The following is a 13,189-nucleotide window of genomic DNA, read 5'->3' as shown; positions in this document are numbered from 1 at the left end:
CGAAGCGTGCGAGCGCCTTTCCCCAATCAGCGAGAAAAAACAGAGGAAAAAAGGAAAAAGCTCCGAGACAACACGCCACGCCACGCAACGCGCGGGACGCGTGCTCGGCCCTCGCCCCAGATCTCTCTCCCCATCCGCATCCCCTCCCTCCATCCCCCGAGAGCGAGCGCAGCGCACCAGGTGTCGGATGAGTTGACGCGGCAGGACGAGCGGAGGCGAGGGCGAGGCGAGGCAGCGCGGGAGGCGGGGGTGCGGCCGAGGTGGGGCGGGAGGCAGATCTGGGGAATCTGGCAGGAGCGGCGGTGGGGCTGCGGGCGCGGGGGCGGGCGGGGGGCTGGGCGGACGGCGCGGACGAGGGCGGCGAGGGGGAGGACTGCAGGCTCAGGCCCTGGCGGCGGAGGCTGCTCGCGTCCATGGCGTTCTCGTGGCCCTCGGCCCTCCGCCTCGCCGTCGGCGCCGCCCTGCTCACGGCCGCCGGCGTCGCGCTCTTCACGCTCCCCGTTGAGAAGGTGCGCGCCTGATCCCCTCCCCATCGCCGGCCTGATTTGGACTCTGCTACCGATGATGGATGTGATGACTTTAGGGCGTCTGCTTTGTATACCGCTTACGACATGCGTGCTGTAGTGGGCCGCGGGAGAAGTCCTCTGGGTTGCCGAAATGTAGCTCCGTCCTGGCTCATGATTAGATGTATTCCACCCATCAATTACACCTAGTCTCGTCACCGTTTTGTGGAAAGAGAATTTTTGGTATGACATTGTGTTATATGGCTGAAAGTTTCCTAGCAAATGGTGTCAGCGGCTGCTGGCACGCATTCAAAAGTCTAGATCGTTAGAAATGTAGGCTTGTATAGAGTAGAGTGTTCATTGCATTCCAGTATAGTACGGTAGTGTGACCTAATCAGTGAAATAATTTGTAGGCATAAACTATCTCATCTATGTAATTACTATTTTGCAAAGTATTTGACGATGTAACATTGTGTTCTATCAAGGACCTAAAAAATCTGTTGTCTGTTCACCCGTCTAGTAAGTATTGTACGCCAGAATTGGTAATTACATGTAAGTGTTAAGGCCGTTAGGGTGCATTTCTCGAGGACACTGGTATCTATTTTTATAATCTATTCGAGTGCATGCTTGTCCAAATAATAGCAATATAGCATATAATTCGCATATGTTTATACACTTCTATAACAGTCTTTCAAACCAGAGCCAGGATTATAATTTTCAATGTGAAACCATTTCCTTGGATACTTTTTCCCCATGTTTTAATTAGTTCATTCTAAAAAATCTAGTACCAGTAGGCCACTGAATACGGCAGAACTTTCTCATGTTATCACATTCGTCCTTTCAAAGAACTCTTTGCTTAGTCTTCATATTATCAGATATGATGGCATGTTGGTAGGTGATATTGATATGGAGTTAGATTGGTAATTTGAAAGTTTCCTGTTGGCTTTCATACTGACATTTGATGATGTTAGCCTATGTTTATGGAATAGAACTTTCTATTGTTTGAGATCTCTGTCAATCAAGCATCAGTGCTAGGCTTCAGATTTCACTTTCTCTAGAATTATTGAAACTAAATCTAATCTGTCTCTAAAATTTCCGTGTTATCATTTTTTATTGCGACTATAGTTCTAAACCTTTTCTTCTTCTTTTGTTCTTTGTTTACCTTTCTACTAGATGCCACAGTTTAATGTTTTTCCTTAACACAACATACATGTTTTTGCTTCAAATACTTACTCTTCTCATTTTATCCATGATGAGTTTTGATATGACATTGACAGATTTTGAAGGATTTTCTTGTTTGGATCAAAGAGAACCTTGGTGCATGGGGTCCTTTGGTATTGTAAGTAATCCCTCCCTTTTGTTACATGATTGTATTGGCATAGTGAATTCAACTGAATACAATGTCCTCCAGTCTTCCCTACCATGCTAACTAGTTAGGCATTGCAGACTAAGGCATAGCCTAGTGGTGGGAAGGGGCTGATGCCTTCCCACCCACCCAGGTTCAAGGCATGGTACTTGCAATTTGGGGTTGTTGCACCAATTATACTGTAGGGGGTTCCCTTATAGTCTTCCTGTCAAAAAAAAAAAACTAGTTAGGCATTCCATTTTTCACACTCCTCACTCGTGGCCACCTTCCTAGTGCCCTTTGAGTGGACCAATTTTCCAGCACAACCCTGAAAGAACTCAAGGCCTACACCACACACCACACATCACACTTACGTTTACACAGCTGTTGCTAAAGATCAAAATTTCAGCTTCATATTTGAAAGAATATTTTGAGATATATTGTTCATAATTGTCGTGTTGTGCATTGCAGGGCCCTTGCTTACATCCCTTTGACGGTCTTAGCTGTTCCAGCCTCAATACTCACAGTAAGCACGCATTGATTTTTCTGTTAGCAGTCACTTCTGATGGAACTTCCGTTTGTTATGCTCTCCTCTTTATTTGACGTAGTATTAATTGGCTGATTGGTGTGCATTCTCTGCTTGTTTAGCTTGGGGGTGGTTATCTATTTGGCCTGCCTGTTGGGTTTGTTGCTGATTCCATTGGAGCGACAATTGGCGCAACTGCTGCATTTTTGCTTGGTAGAACGGTAAGGAGGAACTTAATGCTCTTATAATTTAAACGTAAATTGCATGTTGTCACTGATAACAAATGCACTGCTCAAGAACCAGTCACCAATTAACGTAATTCCGTCTTCCTGACAATGTTTTCTCATATATTGTGGAACCCAAATTATATGTTGCATTTTCTTCTTCTTTATCAACTGTAATTACATAAGAAGATAATATGATAAAATACCCATGGCTAGCTCGATACGTATAGATATGCTCCCCTGGTCTGTGGAGGCTTTAACTTCTGCCTCTTAGTATCATCTTTAATGGTGCATTTCATGTTTATATCTTATATTTCTATATGACTTGCAGATTGGAAGGCCGTATGTTCTCTCCAAATGCAAAGATTACCCCAAGTTTCAAGCAGTAGCTATAGCCATTCAAAGGTCTGGCTTCAAGGTAACTTCTTGCGGATTGGATGTTATAGCTGTGTGATGTGAAAAACGCAATAACTTCCAAGTGTTCTGCAAATGTTTCAGTTCCACATGATTGTTAAAATTTCAAAAATCAAGACTATTGCTATGAATAATGTCCAAAGGTGGTACTAGAAACCTGAGATTTCTGACATATAATTATCAAGGAAGCATATTGTCTTGTTTTTATGATTTTGTTGGAGTAATTTGTGTGATTTTGTGGTTTTTCGGTGCTGGTTATTACCCCACAATTTACAAATGCCCAAGGACTTAATTTTTTTAGTTTAACTCGTATTACATGTATCAATATATGCGATTTTTTGGTGCTGGTTCTTACCCCCACAATTTTGCAATTTCTGTGACTGTTTCACAGTTTTAACTTGTCGTGTTTCAATATATGTTATTGGAATTCTCCTGCATATCACAATAAACCTAATTATTTACACTTTTCATTTTTTTTGCTCACAGATCGTGTTGCTACTACGGCTTGTACCTCTACTTCCATTTAACATGTTGAACTACCTGTTGTCTGTCACTCCTGTTGGCATTGTGGAATACATGCTGGCATCTTGGCTGGGAATGATGGTATGCTTCAAGTTCTTCTCTTCGTTATCTAATTTTGCTGCTGGCACATCCTGGCTGGCCAGTTGACCTAATGAAACCTCATGTTGTTACCATCAGCAAGCTTGTCTTTTGACCATGCATTCACCATCAGGCTTTGCGTAATTTGCTGCTTCGTGCACTGTTGTATGAGTAGACATAATTATTTTCAGAAATTCGTGTTCGGTTCCACAGTTCCTTAACCAGCAATTCAGCATATCACTGTATTTCCACACGAAACGTGGTCACATGTAACATGATACAAACATCTGCTAACTTGCAGGTTTTGTTACCTTTAACTAAAAGTGCTGATCTTAAACTATCAGGTGTTTGTGTGACCTTTGTTGCTAATCATATTTATTCTTTTGCCAGCCAATCACTCTCGCCTTGGTATATGTGGGAACAACACTAAAAGATCTATCAGATGTGACACATGGATGGAGTGAGATCTCGACTACCAGATGGGTGAGCAATTGAGTATTGTAGCATTTTCCTGTATTATTATTCGGAGTAGGTATCATGTTTGTCACGAGTCCATAATTATTGTTGACGTTTCCTCTGTTGTATGGCTTGGGTTTCTTCCAGGTTCCTTTTCGATCATTCATGCTTGCCATGAATCATGTGATGTTCATTGTGCAGAATTTAGATCATTGAAATTCGTTCATAGCAATTTTGTAGTATACACTTTGTTTGCATTTGGCTTCTTTTGATATTTTGCATAGTTCAAAAAAGCGATAGGCGTTAATTGTGCGTTTTGCCACCGCCTTGCGCTGTACTGACCAAAGCGCATGCTTATGCACAGTTATGCACAGATCAAGTGTAGTTATGCGCAATGTGTTTTGCTAATGCCTAGAGCCTAGGCGCGCTTAAGCGCTCGCTTAGGCGTGCCTTTTTTAACTATGATATTTTGTCAGGCTTCTGCAAAAACTTAAGTTGCATGCATGAACACGATCTATTAAGTTCCAGAGTTATTTTCACCATGCAAATTTCATCACAATCCACAAGTATGTCGTATTGGCATATTGGTGTATGTATGCTAGGAAAATGTGCTTGGTATTTCCTGGTAGCACTAAAAAGTAGTCATCTACATTTGATGTTTAGCTTAAGTTGAAATGTGGAAGCAAAATGTTAACATGTAATGTGATCAAGTAGGCAAAAGTGCCATATTTGTTCTTATCATTGACAGTAAAAGAAATGAACAGGTGGAATCATATCTACCCCATCTCCAATTATATAGATGTCCTTAAAGTTGTTTGATCGTTTTTAAAAGTAGGTGCCACTGTTATACACAGCTTTTAACAACTTCTTTGTTCTTCACAGGTTCTCATAATTTCTGGCTTTGCAATGTCCAGTAAGTGCCAGTTCCTCCGTTATTCTTTGTGGCCACTACTCCTGCTTACATTTTAAATGGTCTTCTGAGTTACATGGGATTTTCATTTTGTTGTGCTCAATCTTGATGCCATGAAAATTGACATGCTTTTACTGTGTGCCATACTTCACAACACTACTAATTGCAAGTGTATGCTGACATTTTTCCATGTGCCATGCTGCAGTTCTCTTGATTATATGCGTCACAAGAGTCGCAAAATCTGCTCTGGACAAGGCGCTGGCAGAGAATGGGGAGGCGGATCTAGGAGCTCCGCAGCTTCCGGTGGCGGCCTCTCCCTCGGATCTGCATCAACCTCTTGTAATCAGGATTGACACCTCGAATGAAGATCACGAGAAGTAAACCTGTTGCTTACAACTTTACATGTACATTCTGTGGGATCTGTAGCGTTGTACTCCTTATATTAGTTCTGGTTTAAGGAAGACATGGGTGTTAAAAGGTTAAAAAGGAAGAGGGAAAAAGAGGGATATGCCAATGTGAGATTGACTGATAGGTGATACTACAGTATACATTGTTTCCTTTTTTTGTTTTAATCCACGTGATGGTACTTTTATTGTGATGCTGACATATTTGTAGTTGTACTTTCTTATGTTGACGCGTTCAAAGCTCCAGAGCTTGATTATCATCATCAATAGCTGAAAAGTGTTGTGCTCGTTCCTACTCCCTATGAGGTATTTAGCTCATACAGGTGCGAACATTCTGGTGTGAATGGATGTAGAGGGACAGTGGTAGCAGGGTTGGGTGAGGAGGTGGAGACCAGCGAGACTAACCTGAGTGATTTTGGACCAACTTGTTCTTGCTTAAGCTCGAAGAGACGAGGCTACTGCAAACATACCCTATATAACACCACGAAACATGACGATTGGCACTTTGGCAGCGGAATAGTTTTTCAACCAGGAAAGCCAAAGACGGGGCTTGAGCATTTGCACGGCCTTGCGGCCACACCAGCTCTCTGCTTGGTGCAGGGCGGCCGGCCGATGAGAGCGGCCAAACTCCTGGCTATCGATATCGTCATATCTAGCACGCGGGCGCGACCGGCGTGGTGTGAGGGCCGGGCACGGCGAGGCCGGAGGCGCGGAGATGAGAGGCTCCATCGAGCCGTGCATGCCCTCCCGACTGGGCAGCGGATCTAGCTGCCGGCGGGGCTGGCATGTACTAGTACGAGCATATCTCATCTCTTCTGACATGTGCACACAAATGGCAGTGACACACAAATCCGAGGTATATATACGCAACAGCGCAAATACTTCCAACTGCAACCCACCATCGCTTCTTCGGGCTCTCCGGAGCCGGAACACACTACGCCAAGTTTCCTCCACTAGCAGCGCGTCGGTTCCTCCACTGAATCCAGGAGCAACCGAACAACAAAGCAACCGTTGTTTCTTCCTTCCTCACTTTGTTTCAGGGAAAGCAACCGTTCTCAAAACACAAGAACGGACGTGCAGCGGCACCAACAAGAGGAGATTTTTTTTTTCTACGCCAGCAATCGATCAAACCCAAGCGATCGATCCTCTGCACTACGTGCTCCTACTGCGTGCCATGCCAAGAAGCAGATACGGCCAAGTCTCGGGCGGCAGCGGGGAGGAGAGCGCGTCATGGAGATGGCGAGCGCGAGGAGGCGGGCGAGGCAGCTCAGCGGCGACCACGCCGTGCTCTGGAGCGCCTGCGTCCTCCTCTCCGCCGCCTCGCTGCTCCTCGCCGCCACCCTCTCCTCGGGCTTCGGCGCCGCCAGGCTCGCCGGGGAGGTCACCGTGGTCGTCAGGGCGCGCGCCGGCGCCGTCGTCGTGACGACAACGGACGGAGACGCCGTCGTCGGCAACGGCCGCCGGTACTGCGGCGACGTCGATCACGACGGCATGTTAACCGACGGCGAGTGGGTGCGCGAGGAAGCGGGCGTGGCCCCTCTGTACGACTCGAGGGACTGCCCGTTCGTCGACGTGGGGTTCCGGTGCCGGGAGAACGGCCGGCCGGACGACGGGTACGCCAGGTGGAGGTGGCGGCCGACGCGCTGCGAGCTCCCGAGGTTTGCACCATGGCGGCATCGTGTCGTGGATGGAAATGCACTCTTTTTGATCTGTTAATTAACACACATTGCTCGTCGATCACTTGCAGGTTCGACGCCGAGAAGCTGCTGGAGGTGCTCCGGAACCGCCGGCTGGTGTTCGTCGGCGACTCGATCGGGCGCAACCAGTGGGAGTCGATGCTCTGCATGCTCTCCTCTGCCGTCGCCGACGCCGGGTCCTCGGTGCGCGAGGAGCACGGGAGCCCCATCACCAAGCACAAGGGCTTCCTCTCCTTCCGGTTCCTCCGCCACAACCTCACGGTGGAGCACTACCGGTCGCCGTACCTGGTCCGGCGCGGCGGCCGCCCCCGCCGCGCGCCCAGGCACGTCCGCTCCACGCTCCAGCTCCGCGCCATGGACTCCAGGGCGCACCTGTGGAAGGGCGCCGACGTGCTCGTCTTCAACTCCGGCCACTGGTGGAACCACGACCGGCTCCAGCAGCTGTATGCATGTTTAATTTTATGGATATAGCTTAAAATGCTTGCTCAGATTCCATGGCTTGACCTTGCTGTGCCAGGCATTGCTACTTCCAGGAAGGCAAGAGGTTGAGGCTGGACATGAGCGTGGAGGCGGCCTACCAGAGAGCCATGGACACAGTGCACGAATGGGTCCAGAAGGAGGTGGACGCCGGCAAGACCCTGGCCGTGTTCAGAACCTACTCGCCGGCGCACAATAGGCACGTCTCCTCTGCTGGTGCTTGTGAATTTCAGCCATGATTTGCACAGATAAGTAAGTAATTTGCTTGTTAATTTGCAGGGGCTCAAATGGCGGGAGCTGCGGCAAGGAGACGCTGCCGGAGCTGAACATGACCGGAATCTCGCTGGGCCGGTGGCCGGGAATGCTGCAGCCGGCGTTTGGGGGACCCGAATCGGCCGTCGTGATGGGCCTGCGTCTGCGTGTGATGAACGTGACACTGATGACCGCGCAGAGGAGGGACGGCCACCCGGCGGTGTACAATGTGGAGCCGTCGGCGAGGATGCCGGTGGGGCAGAGGGAGGACTGCAGCCACTGGTGCCTGCCCGGTGTGCCCGACGCGTGGAACGAGCTCCTCTACGCCATGGTTCTCGCCAGGCTTTCTTAGAGGTTCTCTTGACTGACGTGTATGTACATTTACTTCGCATTTGGATTTTTTGTTTCTTTTCGAAAAGGAGTAATTATTCACCTAGAATTTACAAAGTAATACATTCATAAGTTTGAAGCCACCATTAGCAACATCCCTTGTTACTCCTATCCACTGGATGAAAGGGTGCATATTGTCGGGGCTGCATACTCACACCTCACACCAAAGCCCAACATCTAAAGTGGGAGACCTAAACCAAGGCGAACTGCCGGGTCTGGGTCACACACTGGTCCAGCGCACTCTCAGTATGCACCGCATGCGCGCGCTGCAGAGGCCGTCGCCACAGTATTCCACCAATTCATCTTCAAAGCAAGTACTAATGCATCGACCTTGCCAGACCTGCCGTCGACGCTACCACCTGCCTACACGCGTTCATCATCACACATCCTTCACCCAACAGTTTATTGATTTCGAAGAAGGTAGTGTGGATTTTTTGATTTCCTAAAAGAGTTTTGGTTGAACATTTTTTTCTCGGAAGAAGACAAAATATAAAATAAAGAATAAAATATGCTCCAGTGATTATGCTCCATACCGGGTAAAAATCTCATTGGTGTACACACTGTCGTGAACAACAATTGGTTATTCGTTCCGTGTAGCGTAAACCATAAACGTGAAAAAATAATATCAAAGAATAAGAGCTTTTGTCACTAAAAACTAAATCATTTCTACATAGGCAAATGGACCATAATAAGGCATACACTCTCACTCTTATTAGCATTGTGAATCTATTTGACGTACCGTCCAACAAGTGATAAAAAATATTGGCAACACTTGTGCGTGGATAAAGATTGAACGCTATTTAGATGTCCGGCGCACAAACTTGAGAGTATTTGTCAAAAAACTACTACATTAGGGATTTCCGTCCCTCTGAACTACCACATTCAAAAAAGTGACTGATAACTACCAAAATTTTCTAATTTTGTGACTGAAAACTACCACTTTTGAAAAATGGCCCGTTTAAACGATTTAAACGCCATTATGACAAATGGGACCCACCCATCAGGCTGACGTGGCAGCCCAGTCAACTCCGTTTGTTTTGACCGTCAAGTTGACTGTTATGACAGGTGGGGCCCACATGTCATCATCAACCTTCCTCCTTGTGTGTCTCTCTTGGTCATTTCAACAAGCATCTTGTGTGCATCTAAGGGAAAGAGGCGATGGCAAGGGGAAGAGCGACCTCCAGCACGACGCTCACCACGACCAACTGCACGGCCGCCTCCTTCCAGCTCGCCGCTGCGGTCACGACCGCCACGCGCGCTGGAGATGAGCGGCCGCGCCGCCAACGCCGCCGTCGGCTTCCTCTGCGGCGATGATGACCAGGAAGACCAGGTGGAAGAGGAGCGTGGCGAGGAAGACGAACAGCACGACGCCATGCACGAACGACTCCACGCCGCCGGTGTCAGAGTGACTCCAGCTGTACTTGTACCAGGAGTTGAGATAATACAGTTGAGATAATACGCCGGGACGGCCGTGGACGCAGGCTCCGCGGCGGCGACCAGCGTGGCGCAGGCGAAGAGGGCACGGGGCCGGGGCGTGCCGCGGACGAGCTCCGAGAGTGAGCGCGGCCGGTCGCCGCGGAGCGTGGCGCAGGCGGCCTGCGTCGCGAGCTTGCTAGCGAGTACATTAGGTGGAGGACGAGTAGCGCCGCTGGGTGCAGCCACGCCCGCGTACACCTCGACGACACTGCTCCAGAGCACCACCCGCACCACCAAGTCGGCCGGTGACGTGGGGGATAACCTGGCGCTCGTGCTCAGCTCCACCGACGCGGGATGTACCTGGCTTCCTCACCTGCTCCTCCAAATCGACATAAGAGCAGCTGGATGAGCTTGCTCGCGTACGTGGTCGGGCTAGAGCTCACCTGCTCTCCTCCCATGCACATAAGATGCTTGTTGAAATGCCAAAGAGAGAGGAGGAAGAAGAAGGTTGATGTGGGCCCTACCTGTCATAACGGTTAGCCTGACGGTCAAAACAAACGTAGTTGACTTCGCCGCCATGTCAGCCTTGACGGGTGGGTCCCGCCTGTCATAAACACATTTAAATCGTCTAAATTGGTCATTTTTCAAAAGTGGTAGTTTTTAGTCACAAAATTAGAAAATTTTGGTAGTTATCAGTCACTTTTTTGAATGTGGTAGTTCAATGGGACGGGAACCCCTAATGTGGTAGTTTTTTGTCAAATACTCCAAACTTGAACTGGAAAAAGTGGTGCTTGATTGTCCAGTCGTGAGTACAAATGCTACACTTCTTCTTTCCTTGCCAATTGCAACAATGATATTATCTTTGGTTAATACAACTCCCCTCCGAAGATACTACACGGAGATTTTAACCTTTAGTGGAATTTTCGACTTCCAAATTTTCTTGTTATTATTACTGGGACCTCTGAACGTGTGAGCGATGGTAGACTGTGAATGACCCATATGTAGTGAGGTTCCAGCGAAACACATTTCATCCTTGTATTAGATTAATCTAATCAGGATAAAAGATTTTGCCATGACATAATAGGCCAATCAAATCCCGTCCGAAAAAATATCCGACGAGGATGAATTGAGCACATGTGCAAGAGTGTCATTCTTATCGCGAACAATGTGATACAAAGCTGAATATTGTTGTCGGAGGCTCGCATTGCCTAGCCAGTTGTCCTCCAGAAATGGATCTCCAACCCGTCTTTTATCGCAAAGGATCGAAAGCAGAAAAATATTTTTTATCGCCATTAGACTATCTCAAAAGTGCGAGTCACCGGGTTTTCAATAGGCGCGAGACATAGACTTTTGGGCTAGATACTTATTGCACAATAGGGTTTGCCAAACACCAAGACATCATTCCTGACCCGCATGTCGTGAATGTAAGGCCATCTTAGTCTTTTGGCCTACAAACCACACTCCATTTGGCCAAGCAGTACCTTTTCTTTTCATTGTCTCCTTGCCAAAAGGATCTGGATCTAAAATAATCCAACCTTCGCAAGACCTTTTTTTGGGAGTTGAAAAAACTAAAGCATATAGAGAACCATATTAATGAGAACATAATTGATTAAGACCAATTGTCCTCCAACAGAGAGGAACTTGTCTTTCCAACTGCTCAACCGTTTCTCTAAGACACCTCAACATGTTTCCACTCCACATTAGTGAGACGTTGATAATGAATTAGAATTACCAAATATTAACCGGAATTGGCCTTGCGCACACTCAAACAAGTCAGGGTAATCGTCTGTCATCTCATTGGCCTCTCTAATGTAGAACAATTCACTTTTATGAATGCTAATTTTAAGACCTGATTTTGGTTGTAAAATATATAAACAAGGAAAACAAATCGTCACCCGATAGCTCGAGCAAGCATCTTCTCCGAGCATTCACATGCTCCATAGAGCACTTCCCTTCGTCTCTTTCGTGGAGAAACAAACTTCCGCGATGTTTCTCTCCCTGGATGGGATCTTATCCCCTCTGATGTCTCCCTCTCTCCTCATCTGACGCCCTTCCTCTACCGTGCTTCCATGGATGGCCTCAGGGTGTCACAATGGCAATCGAGTTGGAGGTCAAACCAAATCCTCTACGTGCTCGAGGTCAGGGAAGATGGCAGACTCCTCAGGCTCTCTAGATCTAGCGATGGGAGGGTTCTGGTGACCCCCCATGCAGTGAAAACGATGTGAAAAAATGTTGGTTCTCGAACTAAAACCACAAGAAGAATTATGGATGGTCGTCTAAAAAAAGAATTATGGAACAAAGGGAGTAGTTACTTGTGTTTTTTATGTTGTATGCATATGTTGTGTGTCAACATGCTGCAAGTTCGTGTGTTTTTGACGTATACACACATGTACCACATTGCAATGATTACGAACATATGTCTCAAATGTTGGTTATACTGCCCCATGTGTTGCGTCGCTATGTCTGGCCTCGTTTGATCTTGTATCAAACCTTTCACTTTCATTTGTTACCTAAGCAGGCTCTTAGTTATAACATCGTAAGGGCCCCAGTTTAAGGCGGGCAATCACTTATATAAAAAAATGTCTCAAAATTTGCATATGTTGTGACAGATTTTATCAAGCATTTTATGTGCAATGAGATGCACGGTTGTGTTTGGAATGATGTAATATTTGTCATGTGTTTGACTCATTGTGAGAATAATGTTGTACTCGCATGAAAAAACCATCGCACATTGATTTTCAATTGCAATGATTGGACACATCAAAATTAATATGTTAATCGTATTCTGGTACTCGTGGCTCGAGCTGAATGGTCAAGTCCGATCGCCAGCTAGCTTAGGCCACAAAGTACTAATTAATCAAGTGTTTTCGGAATGAGCTCATTGATCAATGTGGCAATAACTTTTTTCATCAGAAGATTTTATATTATCATGCATCTATGTGACATGCCAATTCTCCTAATTTAGGATGTGAACATGCTATTCATATGCATTGCATGATTAGGCATTATTTGAAGTTCATCAGTTTATTTTAAGAATCTATGAACACTAGTATGGATTGGGTCATTGCCTCGGTTGAAAATCCCTATCACACACATAGTTACAAATCGTCACCTTGCGATGGTGCACGATAGGGGAGAGGGTGCATCACACATGCTAGAGGTTAATCGTGGCTATTTCAGTCAAAAAACATTATTTCAACACAATAAACAACGAGTAAGGCTTTTTAGGGCATGTGTTGTGTCCATGTTAGTTTTTTTGTGGGCTTTCAAGCGAAATGGCCAAGATGGGTACATATTTGGGTGGGCATGTGCGGGAATTACCTAGTGTCTACGGATTTTAAGGCGTACATATAAGGCCTTCACGGGTAAGGTGGGTAACTGGTACGGGTAATGCTGTTATCCACATCCCGGTATTAACTGATGGGTATGGTATTTGACCCAACAAATTTCCCATGGTCATTAAAACTTGCCCATCCTGACACCTACTAGTGTAATTACCCACGGAGATGTGGTAACGGTTAACCAATGTCAACTTGACTAGTGAGGATGACCAGGTAATTTCTACTTGCCAACTA

The 13,189-nt window shown here is 46.6% G+C and overlaps 2 protein-coding genes across 2 annotated transcripts; both read left to right on the top strand.

Annotated features, from left to right (window-relative positions):
* The first annotated feature begins 315 nt into the window (after positions 1–315).
* Positions 316–5,649, top strand: LOC119362688 (TVP38/TMEM64 family membrane protein slr0305-like). The gene is made up of 9 exons (XM_037627926.1): positions 316–509; positions 1,781–1,842; positions 2,320–2,374; positions 2,497–2,595; positions 2,930–3,016; positions 3,499–3,615; positions 4,003–4,095; positions 4,951–4,981; positions 5,184–5,649. The coding sequence occupies exons 1-9, from the start codon at positions 414–416 to the stop codon at positions 5,357–5,359; spliced, it is 816 nt and encodes a 271-aa protein (XP_037483823.1). The 5' UTR covers positions 316–413; the 3' UTR covers positions 5,360–5,649.
* Positions 5,650–6,612: 963 nt separating this feature from the next.
* LOC119360692 (protein trichome birefringence-like 11) lies at positions 6,613–8,160 on the top strand. The gene is made up of 4 exons (XM_037626221.1): positions 6,613–7,040; positions 7,130–7,522; positions 7,597–7,755; positions 7,836–8,160. Exons 1-4 carry the CDS (start codon positions 6,613–6,615, stop codon positions 8,158–8,160), a joined length of 1,305 nt encoding a protein of 434 aa, XP_037482118.1.
* Positions 8,161–13,189: the final 5,029 nt, after the last annotated feature.

Source organism: Triticum dicoccoides, chromosome 2B (genome assembly GCF_002162155.2).
Source record: "Triticum dicoccoides isolate Atlit2015 ecotype Zavitan chromosome 2B, WEW_v2.0, whole genome shotgun sequence".
Taxonomy (NCBI): Eukaryota; Viridiplantae; Streptophyta; class Magnoliopsida; order Poales; family Poaceae; genus Triticum; species Triticum dicoccoides.
The sequence above is the reverse complement of the archived record's forward strand: the minus strand, read 5'-3'. Positions and strand labels throughout refer to the sequence as shown.